General features: G+C 31.5%; 1 protein-coding gene and 1 pseudogene across 1 annotated transcript; both read right to left on the minus strand.

Moving 5' to 3' along the window:
* Positions 1-2,387: 2,387 nt before the first annotated feature.
* On the minus strand, positions 2,388-6,395 carry LOC129292218 (uncharacterized). Its single transcript, XM_054929779.1, has 6 exons — positions 6,106-6,395; positions 4,800-4,860; positions 4,074-4,147; positions 3,141-3,258; positions 2,990-3,048; positions 2,388-2,466 (listed from the first exon to the last, which is right to left on the minus strand). Exons 1-6 carry the CDS (start codon positions 6,246-6,248, stop codon positions 2,388-2,390), a joined length of 534 nt encoding a protein of 177 aa, XP_054785754.1. The 5' UTR covers positions 6,249-6,395.
* A 6,279-nt stretch (positions 6,396-12,674) lies between these two features.
* On the minus strand, positions 12,675-18,529 carry LOC129293229 (peroxidase 47-like; annotated as a pseudogene).
* Between the last annotated feature and the right edge of the window lie 1,853 nt (positions 18,530-20,382).

Raw genomic sequence — 20,382 nt, forward strand, 5'->3', positions numbered from 1 at the left:
ATACTACAATGATAAGAAGTTTTATCCAACTAATGAGGTCAAACATATAAATATTACAATGTTATAATGCTCTATCAATAACAACTCTCAAAATATTCTCTCTTCTTTTAACAAGAAACATTATTTCTCAAATTTATCTTAATTATTAATTTAATCTCTTAAATTTATCGTAATTATCAATTTGATATTTTTTGCTAAAAGAGAGGAGATAACATAGTTAAATCTACGAACATGAATAATAGATATTAATTGCAGCTATGTAAATTAGTACAAAAATTAATTATTTAAGTAAAAAACTCAAAAATTTAAAAAAAAAAAAACATGATGTAAGGAGGCTTGATTGATAAAATTAAATTGAATTGAAGGCTACTTTATTCACATCCAACTATATACATCAATGTGTGTGTTAAGTCATTAATATACCTTACATGTTATATTAGTGTAATTTCTATTTTAAAACTTAAAGGCTAGCATGATAATTTAACTAAGTAAACGACAAGAATCAAGCTATACTGGATTAATATTTCAAGGATTAAATAAATAATTGAGAGAAAAAATTATAGATTAAAATAAGATTTATTCTTATTTTTTAACAAACTTTTTGGAACGTAAGTGTCATCCCCCAAATTTCAAAATGTATTTACTAGTTAAACATCAAATATTTTAAAAATTCAAATTCTTCGTCATCTTAGTAATTGTATCTGCTTAAGCACATTACACAAGTCAAGGCTATATATATTATGAAGCTAAGGCTATATTATGAAACAATGAATACCTAAGTCCTAAGGCATTATGTGATACCATGCATCACTAAAGACTGTGTTTTAAAGTGGGGAAATTGCGCAGAAAGGGTCTTGTATTTTCTTCTAAGAATGCGCAGAAAGGAAATTAACTTTGAAATGAAAGTCTATAATTGAACTTGAAGTCTTCCCCGGCAAAGCGTTAAGATTATGGCTTTGGATACCAATTATAGGAAAAGTGATTAAGAATAATTTTTTACAAAAAAATATATGATAATCATGGGCACTAATTGATGTTTCCATGATCCTTTTATGGTTGTAAAAAGCTAACAGCAATTGATAACCAGAACTCAATTATCTAAGGCGGCAGGTGGATTTGCTTCGTGGCAAATCTTTACACTTATTTATTTATTTTTTAAAGTTGATAATTAAAAACCAATTTAATTAGCATGAGTATTAGGTCTTTTGTCACTTGGAAAAGTAATTGAGGGTTTCATTTTCAGCTTGGTCTACCCTTAAATTGGCAAAAAAACATTCCAGATCTCAGAAAAAAGTTGAACAATTTAAAAATGTTTGTATTTTTTATCTTGTTTCTTTCAAAATAAGTATATTAAAATTTCAAAAAGTGATAATATATAAATCAGCTTTATTATTCAAGTAATCCATAAGAATGTATATCCATTTTTTCTATTAAAGACATTCTAGCATAGATTCTCTCTAGCGGAGACAATTAGAGTAATCTTCACAGAAATATGCGGAATGAAATCAATATGTTGCAACTTTAGGTGGGTGTAAAATATGTAGACGTCAACACAAAAAAAAAAAAAAAAAGAATTTATGTGCTGTGTAATGTGTTACATGTGAATCCTAAAAATAGAGTAATACTAGATTGCCCTATATTTTATACTCCTTTCTCTCAAATAAATTTTAGATTCACGAAAACTTAGAGCATTCATTGGCGCATGGGATGTATGATGGACCTAGAGATATAATTTGCTCATATCAAAAAATTTATCCTTATTTGAATGAAGAGAAAAATAAAGGGGGAATAAAATTAGAAGGAAAACTTCTAAAATAATAAAAAATTTACTTTTTTTTAATTTTTCTTAGTTTTATCTTCTTTTTTTCTTCCTGCTTTTCCTTCCATCCAGGCCAAGCCTCAATAAGAAAATAAAGTCTCTTGTCCAAGAAATCATCAAAGAACAACAGGCTATGCTGAAGAACAAGATCAATTCACACCTCATTTTCACTGTTATTAGCTAAATTAATAAAATATAATACACTTACAATTATCATCAAATGCAAATATCAAACGATCTCAACTATGTCATGTAAAAAAAAAAAAAAAAGCCCTCAATTTTCCCAATCAACACATACAAAATTGGTGAATTTGGTACCTAGAAATTTGATGATTCCTATTTCCTTGTAACTGCTTACTATCCTATTCTTCATAAAAATATAATATGAAGGAGAACATTTCCTCAAGTGTCCAACAATATTATGGAGATCTGGAAAACATCGTCGCATTATGCTTTCGTGAAAAAGTCTGATGATGACAAATAACTAAGAAACTTTACCAAAGTATTGGAGAATCTCAATCCATCCATGGTGGATTAGGAAACAATGCTAGAGTGTTGTGATTATAACTTACAAATCAGTGTCAAAGCAAGTAGCCATGATTTTTGAAACCATGGCTCTTGCAAAAGGGATGTAGCTCAAGCTATACCTGTCAAGCACGAGATCAGAAATGGGACGAATTATCAGATTGCAGGAACAATAACAAGCATAAGATGAAAATAGGATCATCATACTTCATTGTTGCAATTCAAATTCAATTATTGAAATGGTAACTACATTTTTGTTAAGCAGATACTTTCGAACGTGGACATAATTTAAATAGGCTGACTGACTATACGGTGTTATCTTCCTATCCTGAAGTATTCAAATAAAAGCACATCTAGAAGGTTTAATTTGTCATGTCAATGACTACATTACCTTAATTATACAGCAAAAGCAATTTTACAAACCTATCAATATGACCACGGGAAGATATTAATTTGGATCCTGAGGTAAAGGCACAAGGTAAATTTTGGGGGTGGGGAGAGAGGAGGGAGTGTATGGGGCTAACTCAGTGAGTCCTATCTACTATCACTCTCCAAATTTATCTGCTGCAATTAGAGAGTAAATGAAGAGAACTGAAATTAAATATGTTACTAAGGATAAGGAAATTCATGAAATTTTTGTCATACCAAACTAGAGCCCCAAACTCCAAAATAATTGCTAGAAGTGTCAAAAGTTTGTTACGAACCTGTCAATGCAAAAAGGGGAATATGATCATGGGCAATATGAAAGAAAGAATCCTTTTGCAAGAACATTATGAGTAGATATAATGTGACTTACATATAGAGCACAAAATAAGGCGATTATCATACTTGCTAGGTATAGAGCTGTTGCATAGATACGAACAGGATCAAGCATCATTGTCAGCTGCCTCTTGGGACCAATGAGGAATGCTGTGCTGCCATTAAAAGACTCTAACTTAGCATCCGAAGAAACAGAACAGCCATGGAACTGAGTTTAACAATAAGTATAAAAGAGGGGCCGCAACAATTCAATTGAGATTTTTAAGAGCAGCATGAAATATTAATGCACAAAAAGCAATCACATCATTATCAAAAACTCGAGTGAACACGAGAGATGATGAGAGAAAAAATTAATTTGTAAGTTAACAAAAAAACTCAGATAAACCCACAAACAAACTTCAGCAGAACCTTCAGAGAACTTAACTCTAGCACTAGCAGTCCTCTCAACCAAATTAATCCAGTCACTTATAGCAGAGAAGAGTTGATGATGTAAATTAGACCAAGTCATCTTAATTTTCAGGCTTGGTGATCTTAGCATAGTAATATACATTTATTTATAAAATTGTTACACCATAGTTAGAAGAAGACACATTACACTATATTTTATCAGCATGGAATTTCATCTCCAAGAACTGAAAGAATGCCGCATGAAATCAGTATCTTCTAAAGCATTGATAGTAAGATCCAAGTGCAGAAGGAAATGAGAGAAAATGAGAGAGATATCTTGTAAGAAAGGAGGGCAGCTCCTTCCTCCTCATTATCAAACTTCTAAGAAGCAATGGCTTAGAGGAGAAAAGATGAGAGGGTAGTATCAAAATAAGAGGATGGATAAACGTGTTCCCACCAAAAAAAAAAAAGAAGAAGTTCAAAATTCATGAATTCATAAGCTGTGGGAGTGGAAGAGCGTGAATGAATAGAATGATCAAACAACATCATGGTGTAATTATTCCTTTGTAAAGGTAGAAGATACCTTCCAAGTGAAAGCAAATTGCCAAGAGTGAATGTTATCCCAAACTTGATTGGATTGAAGAAAACGAGCATAGACTGTAAGATTAAAAACAAAAATCAAACAACTACCATCTTAACAATTACACATGTATGCAAACTAAATCTGAGTTTGGAAACTGATAACTTCATGAATCTAGATACAGCAACATTCATTATGATTCATAAGCACAATATAGACTAACTCTTGAAAATTAGGCAATTTGAAACCAATATGCAAAAGCAAAAACTAGTAAAATTTTGTAACTTCTAGCTATTGACCTTTGGAAGTTCTGTTTTACTTCTTCCAAATCCAATGCTCACTGTTTTTGATAATTCAGCTTACATAAGAAAATGCAACTTGCACGACCCTGACAATAAAAATTTAAACGGCTAAAATGCCTAAATGAGCATTTCAAAAGAATGTTTTTCAAAAGCTGCAGTACAGGATATCAATAAGTGATGGTATGCTTTACAAAAAAAAGTGATAGTTTAGAGGAATTCTCATTAAAGAATGAGTTTGTCGGAGTCAGCTTCATAAATCACAAGATGCCCATAGTACATCCTCTAGTTTTACATTTCACAATTCAGTTCTGCCTTGAGCAATCTAAAAGGATGAGATCATCTTCTAAAAAAAAAAAAATTCACCTCATATTAGATGAGTTAAAATACTAAATAGTTCATCAGTAAAATCACGGTGTGAAAAACTTACCAATAGTGTAAAAGTAAACCCAGCAACAAAACATATGGCGAAACCATATAATCTCTGCTTGATCACAAGCAGTGAGTTGATTAGTCAAACTGTGGAAAGATGTAGTATACAGATATCAATCAAACTTTTCAAATTTCAGAGTGACATGTGAAAGTTTGCATGAGAAGGTAAACTTTAGGATGGTGACTTATAATATATAAAAGCTAGAAAATAAAGAAACAACAGGGCATGATCCAACAAGTGCAATGGCTAACATTTAAATAAAAGATCGTCATTATCCTCCTAAAATAATATAAGTAGACATTTTAATACGAAATATAAAGAAAAATTTATCATCACTCGAATCCCGTTTTTTAATATCATTATTTTTGCTGAACCCCACATCGTCCATTAAGTAATGTATTCCAATAACCATCTCATTTTGTAACTATCTAATATGTTTAGCAAATAAAATTGCAGAAGTGTGGGAGCCATGTAACTCCTCCAGTTTATATCAATAATTGCATCCCCAACATAGCCAAACTTGCAAGAGGCTGTTTTCATTGGAAGAATTGCAGACAGGCTTGGAACTTCATGACTATCTACTTGCACCCCAAGCTTATCTGCTTGCACCTTGTCCTTTGATTCTTCAGCACAATTTCAATCCTAAGGAGGGACATAAGAGCAATTACCCATTTCTTTTAAGAACATTTTTTTTTTGGAACTAGAAGGAGAGGTACTAAGGCCCTGAAATTATAAGAGAGATTGAACCAGCAGCCTCTCACTTAAAAGAGAGCATGCATGCAATTAGGCTACAAGTTCATCGGCTTTCTTTCAAGAACATTGAAATAGTTTTTTTACTATAAATGTCAGACGGAACAAAAATCAACCTTTAGCCCATGTTTTCTACTAGTGTCCAGTCAGATCATGGATTTTTAGATATCCTCTAGCTCATTGCCACCAATCACTTACACAAAATAATGTCCGGGTTGATTTTAACGCAGTAGATCAAGTTAAATTGAAACATCTCAACTTCGAAACCAACGAAAACGTGGACTCAAATGTTCCAAGAACGAAGTCGTTAGAGCCAAGAAAGCGAAATGAGTTATCAATCGCAAGGGATCGGCGATCAGACATAAGCCGCTGAATAATAATAAGATAAATTTTATTCACCAATTTCCCATCAAAAGAACGAAATGAAAGCCAACTGAACGAATTCCACAATTATATCTGAAGTCCAGCGTAATAATTTTCTCGCTTCTCGGTTACAAAATCAATCAATTATAGAAATATCATCAGTGGATTCCATGCAAGCAAACACCTGTTTGTGGACAAGGTGCAGTTCTGATTAAATTCATCCATGAAGGAGAATGAGTTGCTCTCCTCCAATACTGCAGTTTGTTGTTCGTCTTCCACCTCCATTCCCACCATTTTCTTAACTTTCTCGACAGCTTTGTTCATTTTTTCCATTATTGTCCCGCACTTTCTCGAGAAAATGATATATACGATGGATCTGAGAGAATTACCAGGACGAAATCTCAATTTAAAGGAATAATTTGGAATTGATGACGGACAGAGTCTCTCTGCTTCACTTGTGATGAAACTCCACTCCGGGCGTTTTTTCTTTTATTATAACGCGTATCCTGTGAACTATGCATGCATACAAATTATACTTCGCTTTATAAATTATTTTACCAAAACTATGACTGCCAATAAAAAAATAAAAAAAAATTAAAAGTATATAAAATTTTAAATATATACAATATAATATTTAAAAAATAATTTTATATTATTTTTTTACTCTTATGAAAGATAATTTTAAAAATGCTTGTTAAATATTAATTAAAAAGTCATACTATAACTTATAAATAAAATTAATATATTTTAAAATATGATCTTATAAATGAAATTGAAGAGAGTATATATTAATCTATGTAAGGGTGTTTTAAAGCCTTTATGGGAGTGTCTCATTTTATTTTAACAAGAGAATGATAAATAAGAAATTTGTAAAATATATTAATATCAAATAATATTTTTTAACTATTAATGTTTTTAAATTTAATCTTCTATACTATATTTTAATATTTTTAATTTGATATTAATATTTTATAAAATTATTATTTGTCATTCTTACTTTTTTTTTTTTAAAGTCATCTCATTCTAATAAAAATGGGGACAACGGGAGAGGATCAAGATGGGACCAGAATATCCTGATAAAGCTGACATGCAGGGAGCCAAGACAACTTTTGGACAAGAGAAAAAGCTAAATATAATATTAATTAAAAATATTAAATTATGTAACTTGTTAAGTATAAAAAATGAGATTACTTCGTGTTGCTTGTATTGCTTCTTCCGTGCCATTTTCGAATATCTTCCATATGAGAATTTTGGAAAGCCTTCTATATCCTACCTTGGGAAATAGTTTGTCTCACTTGACGCCCTTATTCTAACAATGTCCATTTATCTATTCTGCTCTTGTACCAGCACTTGGGCAAGTATGCATTTGTTGCTGTTATACAATTTAGGAAAAATATCATTTAGCGACCATGGAACCAATTTAATATCAAAATAAAAAAATGATAATAAAATATTTTAAATTATGCAAATAATATTTTAGTCTTATAAAAATCATAATTCTCCCTGAAATTGTTAAGGGATTTTCTATTATTAAAAAATTAATATAAATGATAAAGTATTCATAATTCGAATATTAATTTTCATTCACAATTTTTAATTTAAGATTCACAACTTTTTTTTTAAATTGTAAGAATTTAACAATAATTTATAAGTTTACACTTGAAATCCTGATATTTCTCAAGTGTTGCAAATATCAATTGTCATTTATAATTTTTGTTCTAAGATTCATAACATTTTTTTTTTAAATTGCAAAATTTTGACAACAATTTGCAAGTTTGAATTAAAAGCAATTTTATCATTTATATTAATTTTGTAATGATAAAAAAGTTTTTAAGCACTTAAGAGAATTATGACATTTTGAGCGATCAAATACAAATATCATTTACACATACAAAGGAATTTTATTGTTATTTTCTCTTTCAAATAAGGACAAAAAGATTCTGAAATGTCATTCCAAGAACAGAGGATTAATCTGAAAAAAATTTTAAATGAAAAAATTATAATACATTACTTTTCTTTTTCTTTTTTAAAATTTGTCAACTAACAAACAGTTTCTTGTTAAATATAATGGATATTTTTTTAATTAGTAAATGATTACTGATTAAAACATCATCTATATTTGTTCTTCTCCACAACCTAATTTTTTTCAAATTCTTGAACTTATCAATTCTCAAATGTTTTTGTTAAATGAAAATAGGTACTTGTGAATTAATAAATAATTACTTATTAAAACATGGTCTAACTTGTCCCTATTAACAATCAAGTTCTTTCAAACTATTAAACTTGTCAATTAGCGAATGACTTTTTGTTAAATGCAAATAGGTACTTATTAATGAATGAATGATTACTTGTTAAACTTAATCTACACAATTATCCCTTCCCAAAATTAGTTCTTTCATATTTTTAAATTATCAATAAACAAATGACTTCTTGTTAAATGTAAATGAATATTTGTTAATTTAAAAATGACTACTTATCAATTAAAAAAAAAGAAAGCAAGAGTATTATAGTTTTTTTATTTAAAATTATTTCAAATCAATCCCTAATCTTACAGTGATATTTTAAAATTTTTTTATCTCTGAATGAAATTAAATACCTTAGTGGTACTTAAATGCTATTTTCCAATAATTCATAGTGTCATGGCAGCTGGAAGAAAATTCGTTCCGCACAATAGTTGTCTTCCTCTTTAGACTTGCATCAATTCATGGGAAAGAAGTTAGAACATCTAGTCAAAAGAAAGAAGAAGAAGAAGAAGAGTTAGGACATTAATTTTATTGTTGATATTCTTTTTCTCGATTTCTTGACTAAATCTGACCTAGGGTTTTTCTACTCGTGATAATGAGATGGTCATGTATTAAAAAAAAGAAAATAAAAATATACACTAAATATAAAGAAATAAACCATAATATAATTTATATAATAAAAGATATATATACATATGCATATAATATATGGGACGAGAAGTTATCTTGAATCTCATCCTGTCCTAAACTCTTTCATGTCTTGTCTCACAAAGTTTCATTCACTTTTTTTTTGTTTTTTGTTTTTTTGTTGTTGATAAAGACACGTTCTAACATTATTGAAATGGAGCTAGGCTAGATGCAACAAATATAAAGTTGAACACTCCTAAATGCGTGTATATATATTCAGTGAAATGAGTAGGAAATGACATCTAATGTAATGTAATTACTTAAGAACAAATAAGTTATGCTATTGGTATTGAAAAATTAAACAAGAGTTTTGATTTATTTATTGTAGATTTTTATATAAAGTCAATTTGATTTGATTGATTGAGTCAAGTTGATGTGAGTTAATCTTAACCCTTTCAAATCAATCGAATTGTGGATCAAACTTACATGAAATTAGATTTTAGATTAAGATATTTCAAATCAATTAAATTGAGTCAGGGATCAAACTTACATGAAGTGATATTTTAGTGCCAAGGGTCTTTTTTTTAAAAAAAAAATTGTACACAAAAGATTGTCACGAATTCTAATTTGTTTTGGATCATTTTTATCTTTTAATTTAAAAAATTCTTCCTCCCAACATCCTGACATTAATGCGCTTGACATTTGTCAGTGTGGGTTTCACTTTTAAATTTTTTAATATTTTTATTATAAAATATTAGTTGTAAGCTTCACGTTATATTTTTTTATAATTTTTCTCATCTCCCTCTCTTAAACAACTCTTCACTGTCTCCTCTTATTCATCATCTTCTAACTCATCTCCCTCTCCCTCCCTCCCTCTATGGAACTCCGATCTTCTAACACGATCCACTGCATTCACCTTCTCTTTGGTTAGCTCTATGCCTGCAAGCTTATCGACAAGCGCCTCCTCTCCTATCCCACCGGATGCCCTTGCATGCCTACACAATGAACTCAAATACATGTCTCTCTCTTTCCTCACCCCAACATTCTCTTAGCTTGCCTTCGTTCTGAGTCATCACCTTCATGGGCTGTGCCAGTTTCACTTTCACCAGGCTTCTCGAGCCACCTTGGCTTGGAGCATGAACCATGCAGAATGACTCCCATAAGTGCAGCAAAGCCTCATCACTACATCTAGGAATCTTCTACGGTGCACCTATCTCGCTTCTAGCTTCATTCGGATAAGAAGGGCATGGAGTTCAGATTATCTCCTCCAGCATCGCCTATGGTGCACCTTGATGAAGAAAGAGGAGGAGAAGATCACGAAGAGAAAGCTTGAGTACTGCATTGAGCTATGGAGGACGTTGGTGGAGGGGAGAAGGGGGGGGGGAGAGGGAGAAAAATTGGGGACAGTGAGGGACAGAAGCAGAAGTAGGATTGAAGGTTGTTGTCCCATGCATGTCGAAGCCCCATCAAGCACCTCCCACAACTCAGTCGAGAGACTATCCCTTTCACTCAAACGCAGCGCGAAGGCCTCCAGAATTTGACCGTTACTCATATAAAGCACCCGTTCCCCCCGCATTGGTTTTAGAGCACTGCACAGTCATAGGCTCGGGTTCCTTGGCTAATGGTGCCACTGTCACTCACAAATCAAGTGGCTCGTTCAATCGAGTGTGTACAGACGGGATCCTCGACTCCACTGGGATAGTTGGTGAAATCTCATGAAATGCTTCTGCAAACCACCTTAGAGAAGGGAAGCTACAATAAGCTTCACAGCTTCAAGCCCATCATCAATGGCTTCTCTGTTCACCCCACCCATCGTAGGCCCTCTTTCTTCATCTCTCCCCAATTCTATCCTTGAAGGCGAGCACCGAATGAACTTGGAGATGGTGTCGGCCACAACGATACATGATATATTGGGAGAGGAGAGAGAAAAGGAGAGGATAAGAAATATATATTAAAAAAAAGTAATGTGAGGTCTGTAAATAATATTTTATAATAAATTTTTTTTACATTAATGGGCATCAGACGAGTTAACATTGAGGTGCTGGGAGATAGCCTCTTTTAAATTAAGGGGAAAAAATGACCGAAATTAAGTCTAGGAACCCAGATCTTTCGAGGGGCAAATGTGATTTTTAAGTCTTTATATTTCCTCTCTACTTCTGTGATTCAAGTTTGCTTTCATTGGATTGTTGAAACCTGGTGTGGAGGCTTTGTACAAACGTCTGATCGGCATCAAGAAGTAAAAATCTATTACATGCGAAGGGATTTCTTCCAAGCTCTCCTGAACAAAGTCACCAATCGCACTTTGATTTAGCAAGGTTACTCTTCACCTAATGCAATGCTTTACAACTGTCACTGTGTCAGCCTCCCTGCCTCCATCGTTTTCCTTTTTAATCCTCTTCCTGCTCCTTTTATTTGTAATATTTGGCCCAAAAAAAAAATCAAACTTCCATACATATTTCCATATTTTATTAAGACATCACCCAACAATTTTTTCTTGCATGAGATAGACTTTGGCATAAACTACATTATTTAATATATTCCTCTCTTGTAACTTCGTAAATCGCGATGCCAGCCCCTTTTTCTTGATTTACCCATAATAGTTTATGTGCCAAATCATTTTTTTTTATATACAAAGACGAAAGGCTAAAAAAACTAGCCTATGCCCCTGCTTCACAGTGCCCGAGTCTTCGGCCAAAATGGCATGATGTTCATTGGTTGCAGCTGAGGGGATGATCCCAGGCATGATGTTTCCATGACAATCCCATGTTCGCTATGTTCAACACTACAACCAGCAGGAACGAGGTCCAGCACCTCATAAAATCTGTCTCAAGCTCCACCTTTCGAAATCCCATGTCCTAGGCAAGTCTCAGACCATGTGCCAAATCACATTCTATAATTACGTAATATACACTAATTTAATAGTCATATAAAAATACAATTCAATTAATAATAGAGTTTGAAAACGTTCATCATCATAATTAGTTTTACACTAATCAAATATATTTTCTGTTCCACTAATGTAATTTATCACATTTGTATGAAAGAATATAATTTTGGTTACAGTTCCTCTGGTCTCCTATATAAGCAAAATCTACCCTAATTTATTGGTCTTAGATATGAGGAAAAATATATTGCAATTAATAAAGATTCTCATTTTTGGACCTTAGTTTAAATCAATTGTTTTATATAGTTGTAATTGGAGGAAATAATGGCAATAAATGATCATTAGTAAAGAAGGAATAAAGTTTAATTAAACATTAGTACTTCAATCAAAAAATAATCAATCTCAAACTCTAATTAAAAGAAACACTTTCTCAAGTTCTATTTATAAAGTAGAGAGATAATAATTTAAATTTTTTATATTTATAAGTAATGTCATTAAATTTTTATTATAGATTTTTTCTTTGGGAGAATTACTTTAAGATCCTTTGTGTTGTCATTTTTCTAAATTTAGTTGTTAGTAAATTTGGGAGTAATTAATTGTTTTAAGTGTGACTTGTGTGATTCTCCCTTTTTTTGTGCCTCATTAAATATTGATCAGAAAAATACATTATTTAAATAATATATATATTCAATATGGGCAAAAGTTGAAAATTTATTATTAAAATTTAGATTAATTAATAAGAAAATATATAATTATGAAAATATCAAGTAAATAGAAATAAAATTATGAATTTTTCATCTAAATTCTTTGAAACACTAAATCAAAACTTAAACTAACTTCGAAGTGATACTTTTTTAAACTTTATGAAACAATTATATTGATATATATATATTATATATATGAGACCGAAGGAGTATTAACTGGAATGAACTTGAAACCCTTTAATAAGATAGGTGGTTTGAAATTTTTTTTTTAAATTCGATGAAGCTTTAGTCCAATAATATATAGAATAGCAAAGAGTTATCATTTATTTTTTGAAAAAAAGAAGCTAACTATAAATTCTAGATCACAAAAGAAACACCATTCAGCACGTAGATCATACCAAATCTAACAGACAGGCGATTGAATAAGCAACAACAATAAAATACAACAGAGGTTGTCCTTGTTCACAAATACTCGAGTACAAACAGAAACCATATCATCGTCTCCTACAGCTTACAGATCATTGATTTCCGGCAGTTGGCTCGAACTTGGCCATTGGAACCTTGTTTACGTCAAGCAAGCCATCTTCACCATAGCTTGTTGGAAATGGAAGAAGAACATGGCCTGGTTGAAGGCATATGCGTCCACGAAGCTCCTGGTTTCTGGATGGCTGTACAGCGTCTGATCGGAGGTTAGGAGGCCGTTGTTCCTCGTCAAGGCCTGGAAGTAAAGGTTGTCGAACTCGTTCTTCGTGGCGTCGAACGTGCTCTGCGTTGTCGCCGGCGCTGCATGTGTTGGACAGTGAGGTTGCGAATTCTGAGTCCAACGTCGGATCTGCTTGGTTTAACCGGTTCTTGAATGACGAACACCTTGCCACTCCTAGTGTATGAGCTCCTGCACATTCCAATAATATCCATCATGCCATTACATATAGCTTCAATTCAAGAGACTTTAGATGCTTTAAATCAAATCTGACACAGATTTAATATTTCTTCCTTAAGTTGATGTTTGGTTGTTTTGAAACGTATATAAATCATATATTTAGTATTTTATTCACAACTTGCATATGGGCTCGGGGTTAGTTATGAAGATGAAACTTAGAAGTACTGAAAAACTGAGATTGAAAACTCTTGGTTTTAAAATTTGTTTCGCCTATTGATTCGGTCATTAAAATGTAAAATTTTTTTTTAATCAAGTTCTTAAAATTTTATACACAATTTCATATCCTTATATGATCTCATCGAATTAACACACACACATATGTATATATTGTTTTGTAGTCATCCTTGAATTAAGAGATTACATTACATGAGTGTCAGATATTATATATATGACTTCTCATTATAATAAGGATAAATTTTGTATAGTTATAAAATTGTAAACATTTGATAAATATCAAACTTTAGAAATCAAATTGACAATTGAAATAATTTAGAAGACCAAAAGTTTCAGTACCTGAAAAAAAAATTTAAAATTATAAATATCAATTCAAATTGTTGCAAATATAAAAATTTTGTTATAAGTCAGATGTTTAAACTTTACAGGTTCTTATTTAAATTGATAAAATCAATCATTTGGTACCTATAGTAATTCACTTCTTGAACTTTAATTTATTAAAACTCAATCCTTATAGTTTTAACTCGAATATAACTTAATTCTTAACTTGTCTCTTACAATTCAATCCCTATAGTTTTAATAACTTAAATATTAATTTCTATATTTTAAAAAAATTAAAATTTTAATGTTTATGATATTAATAAAGATTAAAAAGGTTTTGCAATTTAAAAATTAGTAATAAATTTTAACATAATTTTAATATTTATAATTTATTTTTTAAGATATAGAGACAAATATTTAAATGATTTAAAACTATATGGATTGAATTGTAAAATCAAAATTTAAATACTGAGTTACGATCGAGTCAAAACTATAAAGATTAAATAATTAATTTTTCCTATTTAATTACTTAATTATAAACAATTCAACACATGTCTAGTTAATAAAAGAAATTATTTGCTGAGCTGATAACAAAAGGAGTGTTTATTTACCAGAGAGAGCGACTATCTCGCGGGGAGTGAAACCACGTTGGCAAACACTCTGATAAGTTCGGAGGCATTGAAGGTGGGGAAGGGAAGATTGATTGTGTCTTCAATTTTGGACCTTGTTCCATCCTTTCTTCCTTTGGGTATGTCATACATTGGACCACCAGCCTGTTCGCGATTCATCATAACAATCTCATCTTATTCATCATTCATAACTACGATCCAAAATCTATTTTAATTACACTAATCACATTAAAAACACTCCATCTACACATATAAAAAGCTATGCAGCTCAAGAAAATCATCATAATTAAAGAAATATTCTCTCATATTTTACTTAGCTTGCTTGCAGATATAGGAATAAAGCATTGCACTTCTTAATGTAATTATTATATTAATAAAAGTTCCACCATAGACCCCTTAATTGTTATATAATATATATATCTATATGATTATGTTAACTTTTTTAATCTTTACGCTCTCTAAAATCCGTCCTTGATCGGATTAGAGCTGTTATGAAAGGCTTGAAATAACTAGCTAGCCCTTAAGGTGCCATGCTTAAATATTGAAAAATGTAGTTTAATTAGTTATTTTTCTAACTAAGACATGCCTCTAATGGCTTGAGAGCTAAATTACTTAAAAAATTAAGAGGTTCTTCAAACTATTTCATGATGAAGTTAGGGAGAAATTAATAAAAAAAGAGCAAGTGAGCCCCGCTCTTTTTGAGACCCACTCCTCTCTTTTCATTCCTAGATCTCTAACTTTTTTTTTTTTCTTGGTTGGAATGGATCATCTCTCTCCAACTTTCTTTGAAGAGTTATAGAAAATTCTGGTCGTACTTCCCATACAAACATAGGGAAAACAGAGGAGAATAAATTCATATCAATTAGTTATTATCAAAACTTAAATTAAAAAAATATCCAAATAAATTGTTGTTAATTTAAATTTAGTTATTATTAAAACCTAAATGAATACTTGTTGATAAACATTAACCAAGCTGATAAATATTCATTTGAATTTTAACAAGTAATCTTTGATTGATTGAATTTGTTTCATAATCCTTAATTGCTATTTTTCTTACAAAAATATGTTGGCTAAGAGCCTTCTAAAGTTTATTAATTATTGGCTTACCTTATCTATCTTTTACAGATGAATCAAGTAAAAGAAGTCTAAGCATGTTCTAGCAATCAACAGGGATACATTTTTTATGTCCACTTCTTACATCCTCCTATCTACACTTTTTCTATCCTTGTCATATATATATATATATATATATATATATTCATGATGCAATATATGGATTATTGAATTTGTACTAACTATTTTATATACCCTCTCCGTTAAAAAGTAAGACATTTTTAATTAAATTTAACCCCAATAAAGTAGTTATTTATTTTCAAACTAACCCTATTTTTTCTTATTTATCCTTATTTGATAGGGTGTTTCACTTTAAATAAAATAAAGTGATTTATTAATTAGAGACACTTTAAAAAAAAGACAATAATACCTTAAAAGATTAAAAATGACTAATATTTTTAATATCTAACTTCTCAAAGAATGTTTTATATTTTTAAATGGAGGGAGTATTTTTTCAAACCATAATATAATATATTTTCTATAAACCGTGCTTGATTTGAAATATAGATATTTTGTTAGATTTTATATTTCTTTAATTATATCCTTACTTTAATATACTCCACTCAAATAATTAATGAAAATGTCTTGAAAAAGTCAAATATTAGTATGATTGGAAAGATGTTAAAAAATTTTAAAAATAAGATTTTAACCAACTTTTTAAAAGTGTAAATTAGTTAACAAATTTATATGGTGTAGTGTGGAGGCAGTAATAAATTAGATTTCAACAGGTCTAAATTAAATTAGAATCGGTAGCATCATCATATAAAGATCTTACAAAGAAAACGGCATCTCGAGCAGCCATTGCGAGAATATCGGCACAGGAAACCACGCCGGGGCAGTGTGTGTTTCAAGCTCTTTCTTGATCATATCAATGACTTCGTAGCCTCTCAAGCTCAAGTTTCCTGGTGAATCCTTTTCTGCTGTGTTATCCTTAGTAGAGTCAATCAGAATTGATCCATCACATCCCTGTTTGTTAATAGCAAGTAGTACAACACAGAAGCAAGCAATTATGTAAGTTCCATATCATATATATATATATATATATATAAAAGAATCAGTAAGCTGTATCTTGGCATGATATTTATAGAACAACTTGTTCATGAAACATGCTCGACATCCTCTAGTGGGGAATATTTTAGTCACTAACTGGAAATATTATTGATCAGTATCCACTATATCTCGTAGTGGCGGTTCATGTGGTGGTTGGTATATACACACGAAGTTGAAAATGTGGGATATTATATGATAAAGATGAAGAACAAGTGCTGTTTGAAATTATCCGGCCATTGAAGGGTTAAACAATAGTGCAATACGGTCAAATCTAGCCAGCTTTAATTCCTTGAACAGAACTTCATTTTATTAATTTATCGTCCTTACTTTCCTGAAAATTGTAATTATAAAAGTAAATAATTATTGATTAAATCTCATTTCCTTAGATATACTTTTATGATGATCTCTTCAAAATATAAATCTCAACTAGAATATTGACCCATGCATTACGCAAGCGTATCCTAAATTCCTGGATTGTGCTTAGGATGGATGTCTCTTTAAACAAGCTTATGTGATCGCTTATGGGATCATGACAAATTACAATTATCAATAAAATAAATAATTAAAAAATGGCTACAAATGAATAAAACATGGAACCCAAAGCAAGCCGCATCCATCAAATTTTACCACTATTCATAAGCTACCTGTTTTCTAGAATTATATTATAATTCATTAACTTCCTCTCTCCCACAAGGGGAAACAGTACTCCACACCAATTTACTCCTTTTTCTTTTCTTTACAAATTTCACGCACAAAAATAGGCACACCACACCATGACCATTTTACTACACATTAGAGTAAGTTCTACTTAAAAGCAAGCCTAGTGAGCAAATTAGCACTTTTTTACACTATGGCCACAACTGCATGGGTGGTTTCACGTTTGTATCCAATATAATCTGATATCAAGTGTTCAAAATTTAGCACTTCTTACATAGCCACTAACGGAACTGCATGAATGGTTTCATGTTGTAGGATGATGTGCCTAAATTTGTCGAGTGTACGTCTGTGGCTGTGTGCACGCGTAAGTGATATATATATATAATATACACCAGAGAGAGAGAGAGAGGAGAGAGAGAAGAGAAGAGAACCTGAATGAAGCAGTCATGGAAGTGCATTCTAACAAGACCAGCTGCTAGGTTTGGATCATTCAGCAAAGCTTGGTTCACAATGCTCCTAACAACAGGTTCAACGAAGGCGCAGCTAATTACGTAGTAATCCATGCTCAGACTATCCGGTCCAATCCTGAAACTACTTGTCACCATCACCTCAAACAGCAGAATCAAAGCCACCGACTTAGCCATCGCCATCTTTGAATGCTTCATAGACATTGATATGATTTGTGGCAGCTATGTTCTAAGATATATATATATATATATATATAATAGTGAAGGAAAGGAAGAATGAATTTAATTCTCGAGATGAGGGCGGGGATAAAATACTTGAAAAAGCAGCAAACTGCTGTATGGAGAGAGGCAATTATATGTATATATAAATGCTAACAATTAGAAGGGAAAAAAGTCGAAGATAGTGCTTTGTCATGTTCTCCTGTTCACGCAAAGCCACTTTTACCAAACGCAAACTGATCCTATTGGTCAAGGATATAAGCTGATAAACTGAATGCATGTTAATTGCTTGTAAGTTGACACATAAGGAAAATTCACATTCAGTGGCTGTCGAATCAGTGTTAGCCAAATTTACGGATTACAGTCATAAACTTTGAAATGCTAAAAAGATTATTTAACAAACGATGAAGCTGAAACTTAGGATGCAAGATGAGGTGGACAAAGTAAAGGTGGAAAAGACAAGAATAGGCACAAATCCCTTTCCTCTCAATCTCTTCTAGTACTACTGAGAATTTGTCAGAAAGAAAAAGCAAATAAACATTACCTCAAGCTTTTTAGGATTATTGAGAAAGAGAATTTAGTTGGGATTACCCCCCCGGGGAGCCTCTCTGTCACCCCCCCCCTCTTTTTTTTTTTTTTTCCTTCTCTGGGGAACAATTTTCCTAAACAAGTAATATAAATGAACATACGAAGCATGTCATATATTCTTGAAATAGTGGAGCAACCTAAACTTAGGAGGCATATTAGTTGGTCTATCACATCATCTCAACTAAAAAAAAAAATAAGGCCATTAAAATTATCTCTATATGATCAAAAATAAAAATATTTGGCATGTAATGAAATGGGCATTATATAGTGTAGAGCTCTTTAAGTCACTGCTTTGATATCAATGGGTGGTGAGAGGGGACTGGCATATCCCCATTAATTAATCAATACATGTGATCACTGCTTAAAGTCATTTGGTATTTCTTATCTTCACTTTGAATTGTAGATAAATATGTTTAATCGATACATTTACAACATATATATAGTGCAAAACTCGAATATTATACTTTGCCTAATCTTCACTTGCCGCCTGGTGGCTTCAAACAATCAGATCAATAGAAAGTGTTTGAACTTTCAAGGCTGATAGAGAAATCTCTGGACCTCTAAAACGATGAAGAACTCAAGTCCAAGTTTTGGGTTTTAAGTAAGATAAATATTCTAGTGACTAGTATGATGGTATAACCCTACTTATAATTATAAAACTACTCAATGGTGCCAAGACTTTATTCTAATGGGATCTAATGGAAGTCAAATGTAAGTAAGTGGGGCTGTTGTCGAAGTGCATACGACCTAGCTGGCTGCCATAAACAAAAGGAAGGTGACAAAACTTAGTGTTGTGATGTGTGGAGTGGGACAAGAGTCACGGAATTAGACAACTGTAAAGGGGAAAAAAAAGTATAATTAAAAATTGCGCATGAAGCCTAAATTTCAGCGCCTTGTGTAAGTGCTCAGGACGCTTCCAGGGTGCATGCATGTGGGCATAGTGGTCTTTTACTCCATACTATGTTCTTGCAAGGCATTTTCTTACAAGAGTAGAGTGATAGAGCACAGACAGATAAGGTACCCCACATGAATCTTAGTAATAATATATTAATCAACAAATTAATATTTAATAATTATAATTAATGTACCCCTATGTTAGGCACTACTATTGATGAATGTGCATATAGTCCACATGGGACCTTGGGTCATGGGATTCAAAACCTATACGTTTGTAAAGAAATTTTTAAATACATTTTCTCACAGTCACTTATCTAAAGAGTTGATAGAAGAAATATGAAATTGATATTTTAGGGATCTTCACCACTTGAGACATCTATGCCACAAATATTTTAACGATTACTTGTGTAATTGAAACATTATGAAAGGATTCCTCACGTCTCCTTGCAATATTGGCACAAGAAATTTTTGAGCGTTTGCATGAAAGCCTAGTTTAGGATGCACTTATATGATATGAATCTAGTATGTTAATACTCTGATTTTTGAAAAATAAAGGACACAACACTTCCACAATACATACATAAATTCATAGAACACACCAAAAATATAAATGAAATTCAAAAAATTCAAACTACAACCTTATATTTTCATTTGATAGTACTGAACACCCCAAAATGCCCACTAACCAATTGCTTACTGCTTGCTAAAAAAATAATATCAATCTCTACCCCTGACTATCATATGTAACGATGATAGCTTTTTTGCTTGGCTTATCAAAAGATAAGTTCATCACTTTCAAAATTGTAGCAGTCAAAGTAATTTCATAGACCGTTGAAGAAATGTAACTTCTTATAAGAATCTCTGACAAGTAAGAATCAAATTGTTGACAAGTAAAGTTATTGTTTTAAGAAGTACAAGATTTATTTAGTATCTTTAAAAAATAAAAATAATAAT

This window comes from Prosopis cineraria, unplaced genomic scaffold, assembly GCF_029017545.1.
Source record: "Prosopis cineraria cultivar Desert tree isolate PC_DT_omini unplaced genomic scaffold, ASM2901754v1 PC14, whole genome shotgun sequence".
Classification (NCBI taxonomy): Eukaryota; Viridiplantae; Streptophyta; class Magnoliopsida; order Fabales; family Fabaceae; genus Prosopis; species Prosopis cineraria.